The 26,787-nt window shown below is 39.0% G+C and overlaps 3 protein-coding genes across 3 annotated transcripts; 2 read left to right on the top strand and 1 right to left on the bottom strand.

The window, feature by feature from the left end:
- The first annotated feature begins 2,771 nt into the window (after positions 1-2,771).
- Positions 2,772-6,747, top strand: LOC120192032 (ankyrin repeat domain-containing protein 13C-like). The gene is made up of 2 exons (XM_039194884.1): positions 2,772-4,918; positions 6,184-6,747. Exons 1-2 carry the CDS (start codon positions 3,308-3,310, stop codon positions 6,520-6,522), a joined length of 1,950 nt encoding a protein of 649 aa, XP_039050815.1. The 5' UTR covers positions 2,772-3,307; the 3' UTR covers positions 6,523-6,747.
- Positions 6,748-7,846: 1,099 nt separating this feature from the next.
- LOC120191708 (ankyrin repeat domain-containing protein 13C-A-like) lies at positions 7,847-10,145 on the top strand. The gene is made up of 2 exons (XM_039194624.1): positions 7,847-9,382; positions 9,747-10,145. Exons 1-2 carry the CDS (start codon positions 7,883-7,885, stop codon positions 10,113-10,115), a joined length of 1,869 nt encoding a protein of 622 aa, XP_039050555.1. The 5' UTR covers positions 7,847-7,882; the 3' UTR covers positions 10,116-10,145.
- Positions 10,146-24,056: 13,911 nt separating this feature from the next.
- On the bottom strand, positions 24,057-26,472 carry LOC120191660 (uncharacterized aarF domain-containing protein kinase At1g71810, chloroplastic-like). The gene is made up of 4 exons (XM_039194568.1): positions 26,080-26,472; positions 25,427-25,750; positions 24,404-24,634; positions 24,057-24,293 (listed from the first exon to the last, which is right to left on the bottom strand). Exons 1-4 carry the CDS (start codon positions 26,275-26,277, stop codon positions 24,159-24,161), a joined length of 888 nt encoding a protein of 295 aa, XP_039050499.1. The 5' UTR covers positions 26,278-26,472; the 3' UTR covers positions 24,057-24,158.
- Between the last annotated feature and the right edge of the window lie 315 nt (positions 26,473-26,787).

Below are 26,787 nucleotides of genomic sequence, written 5' to 3' on the forward strand. Positions count from 1 at the left end.
CCCATCTTCTAAGCTGCTTTTAGTCCTTCATAAAACCCCCCAAAGTTCGGCTTCTATCGTTGAGCAGAAAAGCAAAAATCCATTTACTTTTAGGGTGTGTTTGGTTGGGGGAATGTGAGATTCTCATTGGTATGAAATCCACATTCCCCCGTTTGATTGACTGGGAATGTCATTCCCGGTAATCTTACATTACCAATAGTAGATTTTTTGGGGTATATTACCGAGAATGTCATTACCTTCATTTCCTTAGGTATTGTTGGATTACCAGCATTTTGGACTAAAATGTCCTTAATTTTTTTTTTTTTAAAATATCCTTATTCTGTCATTAAATAATAAAAATTCTATGAATGTTAAATTACAAATTTATCCTTAAATTATTTTAGATTTACAAAAAATATATATAATTAAAATCTTATATGAAGTTCAGGGGTTAAAATAAAATTTTACCATTTCATTAAATCCTTTTATATTTTCAATTTTGTAAAAAAAATTATATAAAATTTATAAATTATAAATATTTTTTAACTTGTTAAAAAACAAATATATAATAAGGATAATTTGGTTAAATATACATTCTAATAATCTTTTATTCTTTTAACCAAACACGGTAATCTTACATTCATGCTAAACCAACCAAACACAAAATACGACATTCCCAGTAATCCTATTCCCTGGTAATCTTTATTTCACCGAACCCGTAAACCAAACGCGTCTCTGAGAACTCCTGCACACGTTACTTCCCCGGTCTGGGTTCTCCTGGCTCCGTCCGTGTTTATTTTCATCCAAGGTACTTAGAACCGTCTGTCACAACTCAGACTGGACTTACTCTGTTTTCTGGACCCTCCGTCCTCGCCTGTATCTCACGTTCCTTTTGTTCTCTGTATCTCACGCTCCTTTTGTTCTCTATACAATCCGTCATTTATTTGTTTTCTTTTTTAATTTACTTTTTTCAATTGTTTTACTGAATCAGGTTTCTTTGTTTTGGTGTAGGAGAGTGAGGGGCGATAATGGTTGCAAGGATGGAGATGACAACGACAACTTGTAAGTATGGTTTTGGAGTTTCCCTTTTGAACTTATTTTTTTCCTGCTTGTTTGGTTCCCGAGAAAACATAGGCAAATGAAAGAACTTCAGAGCTTTTAAGTGTTTCAAACTTTTGACTATTAACTATTAAGTTAATGAGAAAACACAGAAAAATGAAGAACTTCAGGGTCAAGCATTGCTTGTTTCCTTATTGAAATTCTGTTAATGAGGGATTTTGAATTATTTAGTTGATCTTATGAGATGGGTTTTTATTAATCTGTAATTTGGAGGTATTTTCATTTCCAAAATTAGCAATTTTGTAAATAATTTTTTGGTATATATAAATTTTCCCCTGTTTTTTTAACTGGTGAAGGATGCTTATGTGGGAAGATGGATTTTGCCGAGGAAGAGTGACATATTATTCACCATATCGAGGAGTAGATAGTCAAAGAATAAAAATCTTTAAAAAATATTTCTTAATTAGCTATGTGTCAGATTATTATACGTTGGAGAGTTTCATGTCCTCTTTCGTGACGAAAATGAATATACCTATTAACGACAGAAATCATTATATAATTAATCAAGAATTTTTTAACTTTGTGTATGAAATTGAGAATCGATTATAGTTTATATATGAATGGAATAATTAACCCTAAATTAAAAGTAACTATTTTTACTCTACAAGTGAGATTAAGAAGTCATCATTTATTTATTTTATTTATTTTTAAATATCAATTAAAGAATACATTGTGATTTCTTAATCATACTCGTAGAGTAAAAAAAAAACTCTTCACAATCGATATATAAAATATTAATTCTTAATAAGACGTTTATTTTACTTTTGACTTAATATCCATATAATTATTTTGTTTTAAATCACCTAAATTAATTATAGCATTATTGTTATTAGAGTTAATTGCGTCATAAGTTCTCACAGTATATTGTTTATTTTAAATTGGTCCTTACATTTTTAAATATTTCAATTTCATCCCTAAACCATGATTATTATTCTAAATTAGTCTTTAAGCTTTTGAACATTTCAATTTCATCCCCAAACTATGATATTAATTCTAAATTGTCCCCTATAATAATTTCATCTCAAACTATATGTATATATTAATCACGTCTATTGTTAATAAAATCATTAGATCAAGTTATTTTATTATATGTTTGAAAAAATAAAATTTAGGTTAAATAATGGTCGAAACTAACTACATGTTTGGATAAATTTGGGGATGAAATTAAAATATTCAAAAGTTTAATGACTAATTTAGAATGAGTCATAGTTTGGAGATGCAATTAGAATATTCAAAATTTTAAGGATCAATTTAAAATGGGGTTATAGTTTAGGGATATATAATGCAATTGACTCTTGATTTTAGTCTCATCAAATATTATATTATTATTTCAAAACAAGAAATAAAATACAAAAATGGTAACAAGAAAGCAATTCTTCCACATTTCCTGGTTCACATGCAATGATGCAAATTCATTGGACTCTCCCTTGTTCTTATCCTTCCAAAAAAAGGTAAAGAAAATAATTTCAATACATTATTATAAAAAAATCACATCCACATGAAGAATCCCAATTTCAAAATTTCAAAAAAAAAATTATAAAAATTCTGTAACTTTGGGTACTTCTTCTTTATTTTTCAGTTTTTGATTTTATAAACGCTTCATTTTGCGTTGGGTTTTCTTGATAGTTGGGGTTTTGTATATTTTCTTGTATAATTATTCTTTTTTTTTAAAAAATTCTTTGCGCATCATTTTGTGTTCTCAACCGTACCGGATTCACCACCTGTTTTTCTTTTTAATTATTATTATTATTTTGTTTGAAATACCCGCGTGCATGTTCTTCAGTATTGTTCTGATCTGGATTGGATCGCAAGGTAGCAGTTAGAGAGAAAGAGAAATGGAGGTGTCTTTGATGGGGTTAAGTGCTTGAAATTATTTTTCTTTCTTTTTCTGGGAGCATTTTTTGATTGCCTAGAAAAAAAAGGAAGACAAAAGAACCAGGTGAGAATTTTTTGGATCTCTATCTCGTGTCCCCCAAAGATTCTTTTTATGGCAGTTATAATAACTGTCTATTACTGCAAATTGGGTGTGAATTGTTCTTTAAGCTGTTTGATTTTTATTTTCTAGGGAGGAATAGTTTACTAATGTGCTTGCATTGTTGGGGAATTTTTAGTTGAAATCGAAGCGTTCTTATGTTGAATGAATGAAATCGTGTTTTCAATTTGAAAGCTAATCTTAGGGTTTGAATAGCGTATTTGACTCCTGAGTGGCATGGCGGGTGTTGATGTTTCCAAGTATGCACATAGTCCGGTGCACAAAGCTGTTGCCATGAAGGATTATGCGGGTCTCAAGAGAATACTTGCCTCTCTCCCACGTCTTGGGAACTTGACTGAGATTCGGACTGAGGCAGCCTCGTTGGCCGAGGAAGAGAAGGCCGATGGGATCTCTGCCGTGATTGATCGGCGTGATGTTCCTAACAGGGATACTCCTCTTCACTTGGCTGTTAAACTTGGTGATGTAACTGCAACCGAAATGCTTATGGTTGCCGGTGCTGATTGGAGCTTGCAGAATGAACAAGGATGGAGTGCACTCCAAGAAGCGATTTGTAATAGGGAAGAAGCTATTGCTATGACTATTGTTCGGCATTACCCGTCATTAGCGTGGGCAAAATGGTGTAGAAGGTTGCCTCGCTTGGTGGGAACTATGCAAAGGATGAGAGACTTTTACATGGAGATCACATTCCATTTTGAGAGTTCCGTTATACCCTTCATTTCCAGAATTGCTCCTTCAGATACGTATAAAATTTGGAAGAGGGGTGCCAATTTGCGAGCTGATATGACTTTGGCTGGATTTGATGGATTCAGAATTCAGCGTTCAGATCAGAGTATTCTTTTCCTTGGTGATGGCTCTGAGGATGGCAAGGTTCCTCCTGGATCACTTTGTATGATCTCACATAAGGATAAAGAGGTCATAAATGCTTTCGATGGTGCTGGTTCTCAAGCAACTGACGAAGAGGTTCGACAAGAAGTGGTTGCAATGTCTCAAACTAATATATTCCGGCCAGGGATAGATGTGACACATGCAGTTCTTTTGCCACAAGTGACATGGAGGCGACAAGAGAAAACTGAAATGGTGGGTGCCTGGAAGGCTAAGGTGTATGATATGCACAATGTCGTCGTTAGCATCAAATCTAGGAGGGTGCCTGGGGCCATGACAGATGATGAGTTCTTCGCAGCTACCAATGAGAATGAAACGGAGAGTGAAGAGCTCAATGAGATATTGACAGAAGATGAAAGGAGACAACTTGAAGTTGCTCTTAAGTTGGATTCTTCAGAAATATCCAATGAGAATGGTGATGCCATTATTGGGCATCGTCATAGCTGTTATGAGTCTAGGGAAATCCCTCACGAGGAGACCAATGGCTATAAAAATGTAGAGACTAAGCAGGAAAAGAAAGGATGGTTTGGTGGATGGAGGAAACGGGAGTCAAAGAATGAAACACCAAGAAAGATTGTGCCACCTAGAAATTCTCTTTCTGTAGATGAAAAAGTGAGTGACTTACTTGGAGACTCTCCTTCCAAGAGTCAGATAAAACCTGGTAGACATTCCGTGGAACTTGTGGCAAGAGATGATCATAGGAGGATAAAAAATTTGAGAACAACTTCTATGAGCTCAGAGAGTGGTAATCGGCGTAAGGACAGTGGCAAGGAGAACGAGTATAAGAAAGGGTTGAGGCCTGTTCTTTGGCTTTCACCAAGCTTCCCACTGCAAACTGAAGAACTCCTGCCATTGCTAGACATTCTTGCGAACAAAGTCAAGGCAATTCGTCGGTTAAGGGAACTGCTCACTACAAAGCTTCCTGCTGGAACCTTCCCTGTCAAGGTATGTTCTTTTGATGAAACTTTATGTGACCTTTGCTCTAATTTTTTTTGTCTTTATTGTTCAGTTTTATGTTGATTCGCATCATGTACATTTCTTAATGACCATATACTTATTTACATATTGTCTTCTCTTTTGATTTTCTGGTATCGTCTCTTGTCAATTGTGGGAAGACATTTCCCTCTAGAAAGATGTGTAATTTGCGAATATAGGTTGTTTTTATATGTTTGAGTGATCACCTGGGAGTTGTAAATGATTTTCTGCTTCGTATTTTGAGGCTTTGCTGATTACCCAAAATTTGTGATGGCTAAGCAAAAGGAATGCCAGTCATTGTCCTAATTATTCAGTAATGATTGGCAAGTCCTAGAAAGAAATCCGTATCGAACAAGGACAGAGTTGGTTCCATTTTCCTCAAAACATTTCTCTTAAAGATTTTGAAGGTCCTATTTTTTTATTTCCATTGCCGGATTGTTCCAACTAATTTTGCATGATCATTGAAACCTTTTACATCTTTTGCAATCCGTTCTAAGTATTGCATCTAGTGATGGAAAGTGTTAGGGGGACTCATCCTTTTAGGTTTCTTGAAATGTATATTATTTATTCATTTGTTTGCGTTGAATATTTTGATTTTCGGTTGGTTTAATTCACCTTTGCTGTAGGCTCAACAATTGTAGTCCTTTTTTGAGTTGACTCTGCTGTTTCTTGTTCCTCATTGCAATAGAAGATTTTGGTTTGAGTATTTATTTTCCTTTTTATCTTCTTTTCTATTCATATACTTTTAGTCTGGCATTTAACAGCGGTAGTCACCTGTTCGGTGTATTTCTGGAATACTTTGTTTTGTCTGTCGCTACATAGGCATCTTGGACTAAAATGTGTTTAAAGTTCTTAAATGTTTTGATTTTGAATTGTATACTCTGTCAGAAGAATGAAAATTTGAATTATAAGAGTGGAGTATGTCCTTGACACATGCAAATCACCTAAATTACTCTGATTCGGGAGGTGAGTTTCAGATATGGGTGTGCTTCTTACATGGTATGCTCAAATTTGTTCCAAGTTTTCCCATATATTTAGGGGGATATATCCTTGTTTATCATGTTCGAATGTGTGCTCGACATAAGTGTCGATACGATTGTTTTAGCTTAGTCACTAAATGGAATGCATGAACATTATGTATATTTAAGCTCAATAACATTATGTATATTTAAGCTCAATGACAAGCAATATTTGTCTCATCAATTATACTTAGAAATGCTAATGGTTGGTCTTAGGTTGCTATCCCAGTGGTTCCAACAATCAGAGTATTGGTTTCTTTCACCAAGTTTGAAGAACTACAACAGGTGGATGAGTTCGCCACGCCCCCTTCAAGCCCCTGTGTCGGGCGAGAAAGCCCTGCAGTGACACATCCGACTGGTTCATCTTGGTTTCAGTGGATAAAGGCGCCGTACCAACGCTCGGGCTCATCCAATCACTGCAACAACAAGATCGAAAACCTTCAAGATCCATTTGCGATACCCCAAGATTATGCTTGGATCACAGCTGAAGCAAAGAAGAAGATGCAAGAGAAGAGCAGAGCAAAGAACGCTAAGAGTCAGAACCAGTCGAAGTGATGCTTAAACGATCCCTGGATGTAAAACGAAGGCAGCTCCTGCAGATGATGACTACTTAGAAAATGGTACTCCATTAATCCATGAAAGTTGTGTTTCTATTAATGAATCAAAAAGAAACAAAAAAGGGCTGGAAAGAAAATTGATATGTGATTCTTACATTTACATACAACATTTGGTTGGCATTTTTGCTGGTTTTTGGATTACAAATTTACGTACGGTTTCTCACGGGATTGACACCAGACTTACACTATATGTTATTATATATATTCGAATATGCTTGTTCGTTACGCTTCGTAAAACCGGATTAAAGTTAAGCCCCAACTTATTGATCTTGCCATGTGACTGAAAATCTTAAACTTGACCCTAACCCGAGAAAGCTCTGATCATATTATATATCAGACCATGAAAAATCTGGTTTTTTGTGTTTTAAATCTACCAATACCTAATAATGATGGAGAAGAAACAGCTTCAGCTATATATATATATACACCATAAGGACTAATATTTATATAGAAGAGAGTGGAATAGGAAATCATAATAATGTACGTGTGATATATTTGCTTTGATAAAATATGTTATGCGGTATTTATATTTTAAAAATGACTATTATGATACACTTGAACATAGTTTAAAAATTAAGATAAAAAAGTAAAATATAATCAACCATAAAAAATACGAGTAAAGTTTAAATGAATTAAAATTGGAGGTCTAGAGAGGTATATATCTTAATATACTTTTTTAATAAAAAAAATCAATCTATGTTGTAGTTTCATCCTTGATGGTCAATGCACTCTCACAGGAAACTATTATTCTATGTATTGTTATAATATATGTGAATTCTAATTGATAAATTTCATATTTTTGACATTGGGTGGCTGTAGGGAAAGTAAAGAAAAAATCAGAGGAGATATTTTTGGATCTCAATTTGGTGTTCTGTTGATGGTAGTTACAATAACTGTCTAATGCTGCAAAATTGGTGTTTGGAGAAAATCACAATTTACTGCTCGTTCCAGTGAAAAGTTATGAATTTTCTTTCTTTTTCTGGGAGCATTGTTTGGTTGCTTAGAAAAGAAAGGAGGAACCAGGTGAGGATTTTCTGGATTTCTATTTCGTGTCCCCCAAGGATTCTTTTTATGAATAACTGTCTAACACTGCAAATTGGGTTTGATTTGTTTTCTTTTTTTCCTTTTGAATTTGTTGATTTGTTAGGGAAGAACAGTTTACTTATGTGCTCGAATTGTAGGGGATTTTGAGTTGAAATTGAATATGTTCTAACGCTGAATGATTGAAATTTGTGTGTTTTTTTTTTAAATGGAAGCTAATCTTAGGGTTGATACCATATTTTGAATCTTGAGTGGGCATGGCGGGTATTGATGTTTCTAAGTATGCTCATAGTCCCGTGCACAAAGCTGGTGTTACCAAGGATTATTACGGTCTCGAGAAGATACTCGCTGCACTCCCACATCTCGGGAATCCGGACGATATTCAAACGGAAGAACAATCGTTGGCGGAGGAAGAGAAGGCTGATGAGATCTCTGCCGTGGTTGATCGGCGCGATGTTCCCAATAGAGATACCCCTCTTCACTTGGCTGTTAAACTCGGTGATGAAACCGCGACCGAAATGCTAATGATTGCCGGTGCCGATTGGAGCTTGCGAAATGAGCAAGGATGGAGTGCACTCCAAGAAGCTGTTTCTAATAGGCAAGATGCTATTGCTATGGTTATTGTTCGGCATTACCCGTCGTTGGCTTGGGCGAAATGGTGTCGAAGGTTGCCTCGCTTGGTGGGAACGATGCAAAGGATGAGGGACTTTTACATGGAAATCACGTTCCATTTCGAGAGTTCCGTTATACCTTTCATCTCCAGAATTGCTCCTTCGGATACGTATAAAATTTGGAAGAGGGGTGCGAATTTGAGAGCCGATATGACTTTGGCCGGATTCGATGGACTCAGAATTCAGCGTTCGGATCAGAGTATTATTTTCCTCGGTGATGGTTCGGAGGACGGGAAGGTTCCTCTCGGATCACTTTGTATGATCAAGCATAAGGATAAAGAGGTGATAAATGCTTTCGAATTCGATGGTGCTGGTTCTCAATCGACCGACGAAGAGATTCAAGAAGAAGTGGTTGCAATGTCGCAAACTAATATATTACGGCCTGGGATAAACGTGTCGAAGGCCGTTCTTTTGCCGCAAATGACATGGAAACGACATGTGAGAACCGAAATGGTGGGTGCCTGGAAGGCAAAGGTGTACGATATGCACAATGTTGTATTTTTCATCAAATCTAAGAGGGTGCCTGGGGCCATGACGGATGAGGAGTTCTTAGCTTCCAATGAGAATGAATCTGAGAGCGAAGAGTTCGAAGATTTCTTGACAGAAGACGAAAAGAGACAACTTAAAGTCGCTCTTAAATCGGATACGTCGGAAATATCCAATGAGAATGGCGATGCCATTAACGAGCAGACTAAGCAGGAAAAGAAAGGATGGTTTGGTGGGTGGAGAAAACGGGAGCCAACAAATGAAAAGCCGAGTGACATGCTTGGAGACTGTCCATCGGGAAGTCAGAAAAAACCCGGTAAATATTCGGTTGAGACCATGGCAAGGGACGATAATCAGAGGATAAAAGATTCGAGATCATCGACTTCTACGAGTTCGGAGAGTGGTAATCAACAAAAAGATAATGGCCAGAACGAGTTTAGGAAAGGGTTGAGACCTGTTCTTTGGCTTTCTTCCGACTTCCCGCTGAAAATCGAAGAACTCCTGCCATTGCTCGACATTCTTGCGAACAAAGTCAAGGCAATTCGTCGGTTAAGGGAACTGCTCACAACAAAGCTTCCACCCGGTACCTTCCCCGTCAAGGTATCTTCTTTTAATGAAACTTCATGTGCCTTCTTTGCTTTAACATTATCTGTCCAAACTTTGTTTTTACGGTTTACGGTATTCAAACAGACACAACAAACTTCGATTTAGTCCTAGAATCGACTAAACAGATGAAATGTATGATTATAGTTTAAGCTCAATGACAAACGAAAATGCTTATGGTTGCACTTAGGTTGCTTTCCCTGTGGTTCCAACAGTCAGAGTGTGGTATGTTTCACCAAGTTTGAAGAATTGCAGCAGACACAACAAACTTCGATTTAGTCCTAGAATCGACTAAACAGATGAAATGTATGATTATAGTTTAAGCTCAATGACAAACGAAAATGCTTATGGTTGCACTTAGGTTGCTTTCCCTGTGGTTCCAACAGTCAGAGTGTTGGTATGTTTCACCAAGTTTGAAGAATTGCAGCCGGTGGGCGACGAGTTCTCGACACCCCCTTCAAGCCCCCGTTCGGGGAAAGAAAGCTCCTCGGCTACACGTACAGCGGGTTCGTCTTGGTTTCAGTGGATAAAGGTGCCGTATCAACGGCCGGGATCATCGAATAACAAGATAGAAAATGTTCAAGATCCATTTGCAATACCACATGATTATACTTGGGTAACAGCTCAGGAAATGAAAAAGAGGATGCAAGAGGACTACTGCAAAGCAGAAAAGAAAGGCAAGAGTCAGAATTCCAAGGCCACAGATACAAAACTAAGCATCAAGAAATAGATGATCTTATAGGGCATTTTTGTTTTTGAAAATTGATTCTACTTTCTTTTCCGATAAGGTTCCAATTTCCTTATAGCCAAAGCAAGGTTCTTTGATTTCTTTTCACTTCATGTTTAACTGTTCAAAGCTGTAATTAAGATGGGAAGCATGGAATTTGATTATGATGTGGTCCAAGTGTGTATGGAATTTGATTGCAATTATTGGAGGTTGGCCTGTGTGCTTATTGAGCGAGTCGATCACGAGTTAGGTAGTATTTGCTCGTGTTCGTTAAAAAGTTTTGTTGGTTGACTAGATTTGTTGCTTGTTAAGCTTGTTAAATTTTTGTTCGACTTGTGCTCGTTAAATTTTTTTATTGATCGACTCGACTCTTTGCTCATTAAGTTCGTTGAAATTTGCTCGACTAGTGCTCATTAAAAAATTTGTTGCTCGTTAAGTTCATCAAAATTTTTGGAAAAGGTAATTAGGGATTATTTTTTTGGTGTAATAAATTAATAATTATTAATTTAATATTTTTCTTATTGCTTATTAGAAACTAATATATTAGTGAATTAGTAGTACTTATTAATTAATAATTTAACATCTTTCCTATTATCTATTAGTAAATTAGTAATTATTATTTTAACTTCCTTTTTTAAAATGCAATAATTTTTCAAGATAATTAGTGAACTACTCGAGAATTTATCGAGTCGAGTTAGATCTTGTTCGACTCTACTCATTAAGGTCTCGAGTCGAGCTCGAGTTCGAATCAATCCGAGTCGAGCATTGACCGAGTTTTGACCTAATCGAATTCAAGTAGTTCACGAGTTGCTCAAATCATCAATCACCCGTACTCTCGTATGTTCCTTAGGTAGCTGAATTGTTTGTACTTACCAAACATTTTTCTTCTTAGTTTATGATATTAATGTTGCCTCTATATTCGGCTCATCAATTTCAAAAGGCTGTAAGCATTCATCTATAGGCACTACGTTCATTATAGTATACAAATGGAAGCTAGTGACATTGATAACTCCTTGAAAATGTCATATTTTGGGACCTTTTCACTTAAGTTATTGAATGTCTAAGAGCCCATTTAGGACCATTTAGATGCATTTAGGAGCATATAGTTGCATGTGGTGGATTTCAGTTTGCCGTGGCATTTTATTTTTACAGCGGTGCTGTTTTATGGGAAAGGTACTTGTCTGATGATGTGCAGGTGTTGAAAGCAAGGAAAAGAGGATTTAAAATGCCGTGACATAAGGATATTGCTGAGCTAAATAAAAATGCCAAGTTCAAATGGCATTTCAGGAGCGTACAAGGAGAGAGAAGATATTTTCTAGCCAGCTGTCCCGGATTTTACGCATGCTCTGCCCGAGATACCCACCGCAGCATTTTAGTGCTTCAACCACCGGTTCTGTTGATGACGTTGCCTAGTCTGACCCTGCAGATCCTGTCGGTCCTAGGGCGCCTGTAGCGGGATTATGCCGGTCTCTAGCCAGCTACCTAGGCTGTATCATTGCCTAGTCTGCTCGACTCCCAAGCAACTTAACCATAGTTTTGGGGTTTCCTAGGATGGTTAACACCAAACCTTAGGATTTCTTTTCCCCTATAAATAGAGGAGGAAGCCATATTGAAGAGGACTTTAGTTCCAGCCACATTTGATCTTAAAAAGTTAGAGAGAGAAAGTCTCATCTTTCTCCGTCAATCCCACTTGCCGTGGCATTTCTCCTTGACTAGCAGAAGGGAGTGGCGTTCTGAGCATCCGAGAGGAGCTAGTCCGCTGGGAGCAGTCCTTGGTGGCCGAGGAAGGCATTTGGCAGTGCACGTCGAAGGCTTTCTCTCCTCCCCTTAGTCCTTGCTTTTATATTTTGTTGTTGGGTTGTAAGGAACGAATGAATCTTGCTTTGTGCTTGTGGATTTTCGAACCATGAATAATCCTATTTGGTTGTTGTTTATTTAAGTTTGTTATTTTAATGAATGGTTGTTGTTTCATGCTCTATTCTATTTTGTTTATGATGCTTAAAGTCTTGAGGTTGTAGGAGCTACGAGAGTAGCCTTTCCTTAGGAGGGTTCATGAGGTTCGAGAGAATGCCTTGGCAATTTATCTTTAGTCTTCGAGAGAAGCTAGGGAGGAACTACATAAACAACGTGTTCTAGATAGTAACTAGGCCTAATCCACCTTAGAGATAAGAATAAGATTTCATTCGACTAAAAGGAGTTGTGTATAAACGATAGGTTAGATGTTAATGCTGCCGCAAAAAGGTATTGCAGAGACATATTCTATTAGCTGAGTCAATAGGATCACTGCTTGGGCTTACGCCAATCGGTTTTGCCAGGGCATCTTTAGTCTGTCGAGTCCCTTACTAGAGATAGCATAGGGCACATCAGTAGACTCTGTCGGGCAGGGTAAGCATAGAAGAAGCACTATTCAGAGAAATAAACTTAAGTTTTCCTTGTGTCTCCCATCACTCATTTCCATTGCTGCTTGTCTTGTGAGAAAGCTAAAGTCCTACATATATATTAAATCTAGTATTTGCATTTTTATTTTGCCTTGACATTTCCATTTGTTTTCACGTATCACAATTTAATTTGCCACGACATATCCATCTGCTACCACACTATTACCACTCCATTTCCACTACGTCCATTCCATTTTGCCACTGCATTCTCATCTGTATATACCATAACTAACTTTACTTAGGTGACAAAGTAAAGTGCCTTGACAAACCTATTTGATTTCCCCAATTCCCTGTGGAGACGATACTCTACTTATCACTTTATTACTTGTTCGATTGTGTATACTTGCACACATATCCGCATCATATTTTAGTACTCACAAACAACGGACAAGTTTTTGGCACCGTTGCCGGGGAAATTGCAATTGGAAGTTAAATTGATTTGTCATAGCATTTTTATATTACTTGTGTAATTTTTTTTCTTTTAGTTATCTTTACTTTATATTTTCTTTAATTTTTCAGATTTTTTCGAGTTTATGACCAGAAGCAACCCTGAAGAGCCATTGGAACCTATTGATCCTGAAATTGAAAGGCTCTTTAGAAAAAGAAGACGAGCACAACGTGTCAATATGTACCAACTCGGAAATCAGGGCATTGGCCATGAGGGTGATCAACATGCCGAGGCAAATCCAAATGCTGGGAATGCAGCTAGGCCTCGGGCTATTCGTGATCATTTAAATCCAATCTTAGAGGATCTCAACCCTAGAATTGTGGCACCCGATATTCAGGCAGCCCATTTCGAGCTGAAACTTGTCATGTTCAACATGTTAAACTCTATAGGGCAGTTTGGGGGCATGCCAAATGAAGATGCCAGGCAGCATATTCGTAACTTCTTGGAAGTGTGCAATTCTTTTCGCCAACAAGGGGTGCACGAAGATGTTCTAAAATTAAATCTATTCCCATATTCCCTACGAGACAGAGCAAGGGCATGGTTGAGTGGAGTTCCAGCGGGTTCTATGGAGTCGTGGACAGATCTGTGCAAATATTTTTTGCTGAGGTATAATCCTCCGAACATGAACACCCAACTTAGGAACGACATTGCTTCATTCCGTCAAGCTGATGACGAGTCGATGCATGAGTGCTGGGATAGATACAAAGCATTGCTTCGCAAGTGTTCAAACCATGGTTTTCAAGATTGGACACAAGTAGTGATGTTCTATAATGGAGTAAACGCACCCACGAGGATGATGCTAGATGCCTCGGCAAATGGGACGTTACTAGATAAATCACCAGCAGAGGCATTTGACATCTTGGATAGGATTGCTACCAATGATTATCAGTTTCCCTCAACTAAGCATGGGTTTGGGCGTAAGACACATGGAGCTCTCGAGCTAGATTCTAATGATGCCGTGTCAGCCCAACTTGCTGCCATTACCAACATGCTAAAAAATTTACAAAGGCCAAGTGAGGTAAGGGAAGTGAAGGCAACCTGTTCAGTTTGTTTATTATGCCAAGGCAATCACAATGAGAGTAATTGCCCAACCAATCAAGAATCCATCAACTTTGTTGGCAATTTTAATCGAGGCAATAACAACCCCTATTCAAACACCTATAATCCTGGATGGCGTCAGCATCCAAATTTTTCTTGGGGAAATCAAGGAAACAGCACTGCTCAACAGCCAGCTCGTCAGTAGAATTTTAATGATTCCCAGGGCTATCAATCGAATATGCCATTGCATAATCAAAAACAAGGGAGGGCCATCTTCATCAAATACTAGTTCTTTGGAGGCCACAATGCAAGAATTCATTGCAACAACAAAAACAATGCTGCAAGACCACTCGACCTCTATAAAAAAATCAAGGAGCTCTACTCCAGAGCCATAGTTCATCGTTAAGGACACTAGAGAGTCAAGTAGGTCAGATTGCCGCGGCATTACAAGAACGTAAACTCGGACATTTGCCAAGTGACACTGAAGTCACCAAACCTCATAGCAAAGAACAATGCAATGTGCTAACTCTCCGAAGCGGTACACAAATTAATATAGAAGATAAGTCTGGGGGAAAACCGAAGGAAGATTCACCCCCCACAACCAGTCAAGCTGATAAAGAACTGCAGGAGGAAGCACCGAATGAAGAAGATAAATCTGAGGGTTCATCAAGTAACAAAGCTGAGGGGGCAAATAAAAATGCCACGATAACTTCTGTTCGCACCCCATCATTACAAGAAGCCAGACCCCCGCCTCCTTTTCCGCAAAGACTGAAGAAACATAACGAGGATACTCAGTTTAAAAAATTTGTTGACATTCTGGGTCAACTGCAGATCAATGTTCCTTTTCTTGAAGCAATGGAACAAATGCCCACATATGCTAAATTTCTAAAAGAAATCGTCACCAAGAAGAGAAAGGTTGAGCAGTACGAAACAATTACCACGACAAAAGAATTTTGCTCTTCCTTAAGCAAGCTACCACCAAAGAGACGTGATCCGGGCAGCTTTATCATTCCATGTTCGATTGGAAACAAATTTGTTGGAAAAGCACTGTGTAACCTTGGCTCAAGTGTAAACTTGATGCCTAAGTCGATTTTCGTAAAACTGGGGATAGGAAATGCGAGACCTACTTCAGTCATCTTGCAACTTGCCGATCGATCACATGTGCGTCCAGAAGGGCGAATTGAATATGTCATCGTGAGGGTTGACAAGTTCGTTTTCCCTATCGATTTTCTGATTCTGGACTGTGAGGTCGACGCCACAGCGCCCATTATATTGGGGAGACCTTTCCTAGCTACCGGTCGTATTCTCATCGATTGCGAGAAGGGCGATCTAACCATGCGAGTGGCCGATCAATAGATCACTGTTAATGTTTTCCGATATCTCAAACACATGGATGATTATGAAGAATGTCAGAGCATTTTTGAGGTAGACACTGAAATTACAAAAGAGGCAGATCAATTTTGCCATGACAATTTCATTCAGCTAGATATTGATGAGAGGCTCCTTGAAGATCCGAATGACTTTTCATCTGAGGAACAGCAGGCTAGCTTCCTTAAAGCTAGCCCAGGTACGCGCTTTGAACCTTTGAATTTCGAAGAGTTTGTTTCTCCTAAGCACTCATTACAGCATGCACCTACCCTTGAACTTAAAAATTTGCCACAACATCTTAAATATGATTATCTGGGTAGTAATGACACTTTTCCTGTGATTATTTCCTCTGCCCTTACTCCTAACCAAGAATCTAGTTTGCTAAGTGTTTTGTCACAGCATAAGAAAGCGTTAGGGTGGACGATGGCAGATCTCAAGGGAATAAGTCCAACAATCTGCATGCACAAAATTTTGCTGGAATAATGCCACGGCAAATCCATAGAGCCACAACGAAGATTAAATCCAATCATGAAGCACGTTGTGATGAAAGAGGTTCTCAAATGGCTCGATGCTGGAGTGATATACCCTATTTTGGATAGTCCGTGGGTCAGTCCCGTCCAATGCGTGCCTAAAAAGGGAGGCATGACCGTGGTAACGAGCGAAGGAAATGACTTAATACCTACTCGCACTGTCACTGGATGGCGCATCTGCATGGACTACCGCAGGCTTAACAAGGCCACCAAGAAGGATCATTTTCCTTTGCCATTCATCGATCAAATGCTGGATCGACTTGCGGGCAAGGCATACTATTGTTTCTTGGATGGTTATTCAGGGTATAATCAGATTGCCATAGCACCAGAGGACCAAGAGAAGACGACATTCACGTGCCCGTATGGCACATACGCTTTTCGAAGAATGCCTTTTGGACTCTGTAATGCCCCAGCAACTTTTCAGCGTTGCATGCAAGCCATCTTTTCTGAAATGGTGGAGGATTTTTTGGAAATTTTTATGGACGATTTTTCTGTTTCTGGAGACGATTTTCAAAAATGCCTCGGCAATTTGGCAAAGGTACTGAAGCGATGCGAGGAGGCTGATCTCGTACTAAACTGGGAAAAATGCCACTTCATGGTGACTGAAGGCATTGTTCTAGGACATAAAATTTCTGCAAAGGGCATTGAGGTCGACAAGGCTAAGATCGAGGTGATCGAGAAGCTTCCCCCACCAAATTCTGTCAAGGGCATTCGGAGTTTCCTTAGCCACGCTGGTTTTTACAGACGATTCATCAAGGATTTTTCCACACTATCCAAGCCTTTGTGCACCTTGCTGCAATAGAACCAACCCTTTGTGTTCGATCAGAAATGCCATGGCGCATTCAAAGAGCTGAAGCAAAAACTTATCTCTGCACCAATTGTAGTTCCCCCAGATTGGACGGCCCCATTTGAATTAATGTGTGATGCAAGTGATTTTGCCGTGGGAGCTATGCTTGGGCAGCGTAAAGGTAAAATCTTTCATGTCATATATTATGCTAGCCGTACCTTAAATGATGCACAATTAAATTACACAACCACTGAGAAAGAATTACTTGCCGTGGTATTTGCATTTGACAAATTTAGGCCATACTTGATAGGCACCAAGGTTATAGTTCACACTGATCATTCAGCTATAAAATATTTAGTGAACAAGAAAGATGCCAAGCCTAGACTGATCAGGTGGATATTACTTCTGCAAGAATTCGACTTAAAGGTAATTGATAGGAAAGGTACTGAAAATCAGGTTTCAGACCACTTATCTAGGCTAGAAAATATTTCAGAATGCCATGACATTTTTGATATTAAAGAAGAATTCCCTGACGAGAAAATTTTATATGCCACGGCAATTCCGTGGTACGCTGACCTGGTTAACTTTCTTTTTAGTGGTGTTTTTCCTTATGAACTGAACAGCCAAGGCAAAAAGAGGTTTCTTCATGATGCCAAGTTCTACTTTTGGGACGAGTCGTACTTATTCAAGCAATGTGCTGATCAAATGATTCGACGGTGTGTCCCCGAAGAAGAACAAAGCGATATCTTACACCATTGCCACACATCAACTTGTGGAGGGCATTTTGGAGGTTCGAGGACTGCTGCAAAGGTCCTCCAGTCAGATTTTTATTGGCCATCATTATTTAAAGATGCCCACGCATTTTGCAAGGCGTGCGACAGATGCCAGCGCATTGGAAATATTTCCAGACAACACGAAATACCGCTGCAAAATATTCTGGAGATTTAGCTCTTTGATGTTTGGGGCATCGATTTCATGGGACCATTCCCATCTTCCTTTGGAGATTTATACATCTTGCTAGCGGTGGATTACGTTTCAAAGTGGGTTGAAGCAATTGCTACGCCGAGAAACGACTCAAAGACTGTGCTCAAGTTCCTTCATAAGAACATCTTCACTCGTTTTGGAGTCCCAAGAGCTATTATCAGCGATGAGGGCACTCACTTTGACAAAAAGTTGATTGCCAAGGCATTACAGAAATATGGAGTGCGACATAAGATTGCATCGGCATATCATCCGCAGACGAATGGACAGGCTGAAATCTCCAATCGAGAAGTTAAGCAAATCCTGGAGAAGGTGGTTAACCCCCGAAGGAAAGACTGGTCCCCAAAGCTTGACGAAGCATTATGGTCATATAGGACATCATTCAAAACACCTTTAGGAATGTCGCCCTTTAAGATGGTATATGGAAAAGCCTGCCACCTCCCTGTTGAACTAGAGCACAAGGCGTACTGGGCAATCAAAAAGTTAAACTTTGACGAGCAAATTGTTGGGGAGAAACGATTACTTGATCTAAATGAAATAGAAGAGTTTCGAGTGCAAGCATATGAAAATGCCAAGCTCTACAAGGAAAAAAACCAAAAAGTGGCACGACAGAATGCTTTTGCCACAGCAATTTCATATGGGTCAGAAAGTACTGTTGTTCAATTCTAGGCTCAAGCTCTTCCCAGGCAAATTAAAGTCACGCTGGTCTGGACCATTTGAAGTTCACCATGTTTACCCTTATGGTGCTGTTGATATCAAGAACCTGGACGATGGATCCATCTTTAAAGTCAATGGCCAACGCCTAAAGGCTTATCAAGGAGTCCCACCTGCACGTGACAAGTCGGCGTTGCTCTTGCAAGACGTTGACACTGGTCCGGCATCTTAAGGATGCCGTGGCATTTTTAACTTACATCTGTACATAAATTATTTTTGTTTTGCCTTTATTTTAATATTTCTCATTATTTAGTAATTATTTTCATTTCATATTTTTTCCAGGGAATCCCACGCACTAAGCACGTGAGGCGTGTTGACGAAGTTGAGAACACTTTGGGCGGCAAAATGAAAAGGAAAAAGGAGGGAAATTTTATTTTGACTTTTGACTTAGGAATGAATTTTTTTTCATTTTGTTTTCTTTCCCGCCCTATCCCACCGTTTATCTATTTCCCCCCCTCCAAATATTTCCATTTAACTAGCCTACCCCACTTACTTTTCACTTTTCACTTTCTCTTTTTACTTTCATTTTCTAGTTTCCTCTTCTCCTTTCCAACTGCCGTCGACCACCATAACAACCGCCTCAAAAAGTTCTCTTCCTTCATTTATTTTTGCAGTCTCACGATGGTGCGCTCACGACCAGCCCCAATACCCTCACCACCACGCTTTGTCGATGAGGCTGCCAAGGAACGCTATCAAACCATAAAGAACCGACGAGTCTTTTTCGAGTTGGGCTTTGTCTTCTCCGAGGCGGAGAACGCTGATTTGGGCAGCGAAGTGCTGGAGGTGGTCACTAAGCATAAGTGGCAGAAGTTTGCCAAACATCCTGCCCCTGTCAACGCCATAATAGTGGAGTTTTATTCTAACATTACCGAGCCAAATCAGCATGCCGTGATGGTTCGCGGCATTTCTATTCGTTTTACTCCTACCGCTATTAACCGTTATTTTAAACTGCAGGTTGCTGATGACCACCATGCGAGCTTTGCCCAAGAGGCCGACCATGAAACTTACCAAGGCATCCTAAAAGACTTGTGTCTTCCCGGTACTCAGTGGAACGGTCATCAACTGAAATGAAAGATCGTGGATAGGGATCGACTGCTCCCCCATGTCAAACTGTGGAACCATTTCATGAAGTACAAGCTTATGCCAACCTCCCACAATACAACTGTATCATGCCAGCGGATGCTTTTGCTGCACTCTATCATCACCGGACGAACCATCGATATAGGGAAGATTATCGTGGAATAGGCTCATCTATGCCTAAAGCGACAGGCAAGTGCCTTGGTATTCCCAAATCTCATCACTGCTTTATGCCGAAAAAAGAAAGTTCGAGAAGAAATGTTTGATGAGATTTTGTCGGGCATTGCTGGACTCAACAAAGCGAAAATACCTATGTTGCTGGGCTACAAGGAAGCCAAAGGAAAGGAACACGAGGCAACCACATCTCGCGTTGCATCATCACCACATGTCAGGGCATCTTCAACTGACCTAGAGCAGGCTGTCCAGCGCATTCACCAGCATGTTGAGGAGCTGTCCGACAAACTGATGGTCTATTTTGCTTATGCCAAACAACGTGATGCCTTTCTCACCAGTGCCCTGATGGAGTTCTTCCCGCACACTAACTTTACCATTCCCCCTTTTCCTGATGAGCTCGTCCCATCGTATGGAGATGCCGAGGCATCTGCAGAAGTACCTCCACCCGCCCCAGCTGCTGCTCAACATTCATCGAGTAAAGACAGTCCCCAGCGAGCTGAAGCAGAGGAGCCAGTGGACCCTGATCCGATCCACGCAGTTTCGCCTGATGTAGACAGAGAAGCCAATCTCTAACTTGCTAATTTCTCGGAGCCTGCCCCATTTGTTGAACCGTTCGCAAAAGAACATCCAACAATGCCACCACCTGCTGTACCGATGGAAGCAGCCAACCCCAAAGTATCACAACCTACTGAGTCGGCCGAGGAGTCATAATCGGAGATGCCACGGCAAGCTCCTTTGCGTAGGAGCAGACGTCGCCTACGAAAAGCATCTCAACATCAGGAGCCCCCACTCCCAACTGTTCAAGAAGGCCCTCGCACTTCTCCAGCTTCTGACTCCGAGCATTCCAGCCCCGCTAAGCTCCGCAAGCGCACTCGTCGTGCAACTGCTGCACCACCACCATGAAGCCAAGGTACCTTGCATTGCATTGCATTGCATTCATAGCATGTTGTTTTCATTTTTCTTAGATTTAGTAAGCATTGGGGATAATGCTTCTCTCAAGTTTGGGAGAAGTAGGGTTCTCGCATCATTGTATGATAGTATTAGTAAAATGAATATGCCATGACATTAGTAAATATAGAATTAGTTTTCTGGAATTAATTGAGGATGCCCGATGATGAAGAATTCTTGATGGCTAGGATAGAATGTATATGACTGGTTGAGGATGATAGAACCAACTCTAGGACTTGCTTCTTTGAAACCCTTGAAACGAGTGTATGTTTTCCATGCTTGAGAAACTTAGAAATTTTTTATAAGAGAATTCTTAAATGTCGTGGCATAAAACTGTGAATGATGAAAACCCCGCATAAAAAAAAGAAAAAAAAAAGAAATATAAATTATAAATAAATGCCTTGGCATATCTGTAGAGGAACACTCCGCTATGTCTTGGCATATGAGTGAATGAAAGTAGTCACAGGATGACTCTACCTGACTAGCTCGGGGGTGAAAGGTATGCTCCCTTTCATCTAGAGTGTGGGATGGTAGAGTGATGGGCTGACTCTCATCGTAGCAGAAGTAATCAAAGAAAACAAAGGGGAGTAGTAATTTGAAAATGTCATGGTAAATTGAGAAAGCTTGAGTAGAAAATTTTTAGGTTTGTTAAGCATAGACTGGATACAAACACGCACACACCCACATAAAGAATCTTGCCCTAGGGGACGGTACTTGATTTCTCAAACTAGTCTAGCATGTTGAAGCCATATGAGATGAGGGCTGAAATTTTATCCCATATAACTATTCTGCTTCTGAACTTGTCATGGTATTTTTGTTTTGCTTATCACTATCCATTGCTTGAGGACAAGCAATAGCTTAAGTATCCATTGCTTGAGGTAGCTTAAGAGGTAAACTCCTTGAAAATGTCATATTTTGGGACCTTTTCACTTAAGTTATTGAATGTCTAAGAGCCCATTTAGGACCATTTAGATGCATTTAGGAGCATATAGTTGCATGTGGTGGATTTCAGTTTGCCGTGGCATTTTATTTTTACAGCGGTGCTGCTTTATGGGAAAGGTACTTGTCTGATGATGTGCAGGTGTTGAAAGAAAGGAAAAGAGGATTTAAAATGCCGTGACATAAGGATATTGCTGAGCTAAATAAAAATGCCAAGTTCAAATGGTATTTCAGGAGCGTACAAGGAGAGAGAAGATATTTTCTAGCCAGTTGTCCCGGATTTTACGCATGCTCTGCCCGAGATACCCACCGCAGCATTTTGGCGCTTCAACCACCGGTTCTGTTGATGACGTTGCCTAGTCTGACCCTGCAGATCCTGTCGGTCCTAGGGCGCCTGTAGCAGGATTATGCCGGTCTCTAGCCAGCTACCTAGGCTGTATCATTGCCTAGTCTGCTCGACTCCCAAGCAACTCAACCATAGTTTTGGGGTTTCCTAGGATGGTTAACACCAAACCTTAGGATTTCTTTTCCCCTATAAATAGAGGAGGAAGCCATATTGAAGAGGACTTTAGTTCCAGCCACATTTGATCTTAAAAAGTTAGAGAGAGAAAGTCTCATCTTTCTCCGTCAATCCCACTTGCTGTGGCATTTCTCCTTGACTAGCAGAAGGGAGTGGCGTTCTGAGCATCCGAGAGGAGCTAGTCCGCTGGGAGCAGTCCTTGGTGGCCGAGGAAGGCATTTGGCAGTGCACGTCGAAGGCTTTCTCTCCTCCCCTTAGTCCTTGCTTTTATATTTTGTTGTTGGGTTGTAAGGAACGAATGAATCTTGCTTTGTGCTTGTGGATTTCGAGCCCCACCATGAACTAATCCTATTTGGTGGGTGTTCGCATGGTTATTTAAGTTGTTATTTTAATGAATGGTTGTTGTTTCATGCTCTATTCTGTTTTGTTTATGATGCTTAAAGTCTTGAGGTTGTAGGAGCTACGAGAGTAGCCTTTCCTTAGGAGGGTTCATGAGGTTCGAGAGAATGCCTTGGCAATTTATCTTTAGTCTTCGAGAGAAGCTAGGGAGGAACTACATAAACAACGGGTTCTAGATAGTAACTAGGCCTAATCCACCTTAGAGATAAGAATATGATTTCATTCGACTAAAAGGAGTTGTGTATAAACGATAGGTTAGATGTTAATGCTGCTCCAAAAAGGTATTGCCGAGACATATTCTATTAGCTGAGTCAATAGGATCACTGCTTGGGCTTACGCCAATCGGTTTTGCCAGGGCATCTTTAGTCTGTCGAGTCCCTTACTAGAGATAGCATAGGGCACATCAGTAGACTCTGTCGGGCAGGGTAAGCATAGAAGAAGCACCATTCAGAGAAATAAACTTAAGTTTTCCTTGTGTCTCCCATCACTCATTTCCATTGCTGCTTGTCTTGTGAGAAAGCTAAAGTCCTACATATATTAAATCTAGTATTTGCATTTTTATTTTGCCTTGACATTTCCATTTGTTTTCACGTATCACAATTTAATTTGCCACGACATATCCATCTGCTACCACACTATCACCACTCCATTTCCACTACGTCCATTCCATTTTGCCATTGCATTCTCATCTGTATATACCATAACTAACTTTACTTAGGTGACAAAGTAAAGTGCCTTGACAAACCTATTTGATTTCCCCAATTCCCTGTGGAGACGATACTCTACTTATCACTTTATTACTTGTTCGATTGTGTATACTTGCACACATATCCGCATCATATTTTAGTACTCACAAACAACAGACAGACATGTATATACAAGTAGAACTTATTATTTCTGAGCACGTTCATGTTGATGATGATAAAATTTTGAGATTTTGTTTTTACACTGTTAATTTGCAGCTAGTACACTATTAACAAAACACTTGAATGTCGTGATTGTCTATAGCAATCTGGCTTTGGGGAGAAAGCACCGACATCGGTGCTTGGCGATTTGTCGAGCAGCATCGACACGCCTACTTTGATAAGATGCACGTGCTGGCTGTTATATTTGCTCTTATGCAGATGATGTCTCTGAAAGAATGGCTTTCCCTTTATCTATAAGGCATGCTAACGACTATGTATCGAAGCGCGCGTGCTGTTCTAATTGCTGATGCGCCTCACACTGTACATCTTTTGACTGCACAGTTAATTTGGGTTTTGGACATGCATCCCTGACCGTGCTGGATGGTTTTCAAAAGGCATGTTGATGTGCAGCGTTATCGTTTATAAATTTTAGGATCCTTTTTCTTTTCTGAAATAAGATTAATCTCCCTCACCTCTTTACGAGGTGACAATTTCATAATGACCCACCGTTTTTCACCACTTAGGAAGAGCATCATCTCATGCCTGAGATTGATGCCATTTATTTTTACATTCAATTACGAATTTTTAACTCAAAACTCGAATTTAAAAAAAAATAATTAAGTTTACAAAACTACGACTATTTAAATAATAAAGTTTACAACACTAAAATTAACTATGTAAATTATATTGCATTTTTTTTATATAATATCAATACATCAAACATCGCTATACAAACATATACACAATTGAAGAAAGTAGTTGAGGTTATGTTGAAAATGCTTACAAAACTGTATCCCGGATTAAGCGTGCTAATACCCGAGACGATAACCGGCTAATAACATCAAGAAGAACCCTGACGGACATGCCCGGCAGCACCGGAAGCAGTTCCCGGATAGCGTTAGCAACATTTACACCCTGTTGATGTTTTAACAAAATGAGAAGCAATTAATCAGACATTAAGAATGTATAATACAGATTCTTTTGCAAATGGTTTTGATTTGTTAAAGGCGCAAACTCCGGTGTACCTGAGTTGACGTCCTTGATATTGAACTTCCTGCTGTTAAGAACTCAAGAATCTTTTGGACATTGCTTAATATGATTCTATCTTCCTCGGTAATTGAAGGCAAAAGTCCTGCCGGCTTGAAGGGTCCGACTGTCGGAACCAAGCTAAACACTGGCGCAGCATTTCTTACTCCCAACACTGACAGTAGTTGTACTAACTGTTCCCTAGTAAGTGCGTCAATGACCTTCACAATCTGTACAGCAAACCCAGAAACATCAGTTTGATATTTGAGCAACCCTACGCTGAAATGTCAATGTATGTATGTAGATAGGTAGAAGAATTTTACGGGAAAACAAGTTTTAATCTCAGCCATTAAACTCGGTTAGTCCAATGATTCAAAAAAACGTGTAAAACCTTTAACACATATGGGGAACAAGATATTCACAGAAAAAACAAGAAAAAAAAAGAGATAATCTCAACCGTCTATTTTCAGACATCCAATTATCCTAAAAAAAAATCTTGTTGTAAGTAGATCCTAACTCATATATATATATATGATAGAACACCAAAAGAGAAACAATAATTTAAAGAACACATATATGGGGTGGGGGGCAAGATATTCAATTGAAAAAAAAAAGATAATCTCAACCGTCTATTTTCATTCATCCAATAATCCTAAAAATGAAACTCGTAATAAGTAGATCCTAACCCATATATATACATATAACCGAACACCAAAAGAGAAACAAGAATTTAAAGAACACAAATTGTGCAACTATGACTATCTAGGACTAAATGATTATGCACACAAGAAACTTTGTTAAATTCTTTCAGTGAATATTAAGAAGTTGCTTGAAAAGTTGTATCTATTTTGAAATGATTTTACTATTCGAAAAAATAGGTACACTTGTTGTTAACAAGGGAATAGACAATGAACCAATAATAAGGGCTCTCAAGATGAAAAGAGATATAGCATTCAAGAGACAAGATTACGGCCATGGCCTTAATAGGGAATAGAGACACTGCTTTTTAGCCTACAAATTACCTCATCCAGAAGAAATTCCCGGAAAAAGTTCCCCTTCTCGGACAGAAGAAATGCTAAGGCTGCTCTGGTTTGAGGAGGATTCTTTGATTGAGATCCACTTGGTAGAAATCTAGGGAAGGTAATAACTGCATTATTTTGTAGAAGACCCAGTTCGGCCATATCTCCATTCATATTTTCACCACCTCCACTTTTTGCTGCAGTTATGAAATTCTCAAAGGCTTGCATGACATCAATGAAACTTTCAGCATCAAAAACACTGGATTTCCCGTATATTGTGTAACGCAAAGCATTCCTCAGTCGCGGGGATTCATCGGTGAGCAGTCTCTGATCATATAAAACAATAAAAGGAATTGATAACCATTATATTATAATCAGGAAAAGATGGACCAATTTATTAAGACGAAGCACAATACAAATGTTGCACTGTTTCATCTTGATCCCATCGAAATATATTGGCGATTGGTTAGCCACATGCATTCTATTACAACCTTCAAGCTATCAGCGAATAATTAAATAAAACTAATGAAGCAAACAATCAACTATTTAGTCATCAGAAATTCAAAATAATAATGATTGTAGATTTCACAAACATAATTACTCATATAAATCAATTTATTTTCAAAAAACAATTAGCAAAAACAGAATATTTGTACCTGTGCAAGATAGGGATAGGCCTCATCCACAATAGCGAAATCAGGATTCCCCACTAAAGCTATTCCTTCCAACACCCCTATTGCCCTAATTATAAGAGCGAAATAAGGAGGTATCCTAAAAGGATAATCAAATGTTATTTGCGCCAAATCAGCTGCCAGGTCCTGAAAGTTAATGTTTTTCGCACCCCCCGCCCTCATGTGCTTGATCAAAAACCTTTGCCAGAACGGGCAAGATTGGTTCTAAATTATCCCCCTCAGGAATAAAATCAAGTTTAACAAAATCTTTAACTATTTCTGCATAGTCACGGTGAATAAGATGAGAAATTGCTTCAATCATTCCATACTTCTGATCATCAGTTAATTTTGTCACAAGACCGGTTACAACAGAAGGGAACTTTAAAATCTATAAAAATAAAGACTTGATGAATAAGGTATTGTCACAATAACAATTTAGCATTTATGATCAATATAAGATAATATTTTGCAAAGAGAAATACTAAATAATTATTAAAAGACAACCATATATCAATTTCTCAACAAAGAAGCAACTTAATCCATGTGATGCCATTAAACATGTTGACAAAAAACTTCTTCTGCAGTCTAAGCTATTGGAAATCCTAGAATTAAGAGATTGAATCTTCTTCCTTATTTTTAGGAGTTAACCTAGAGTAAATATGTATCTAATTGTAGTTCCTAATTTTTAGGGAT

Source organism: Hibiscus syriacus, unplaced genomic scaffold (assembly GCF_006381635.1).
Source record: "Hibiscus syriacus cultivar Baekdansim isolate YM2019G1 unplaced genomic scaffold, ASM638163v2 tig00116971_pilon, whole genome shotgun sequence".
In the NCBI taxonomy this organism is placed as follows: domain Eukaryota; kingdom Viridiplantae; phylum Streptophyta; class Magnoliopsida; order Malvales; family Malvaceae; genus Hibiscus; species Hibiscus syriacus.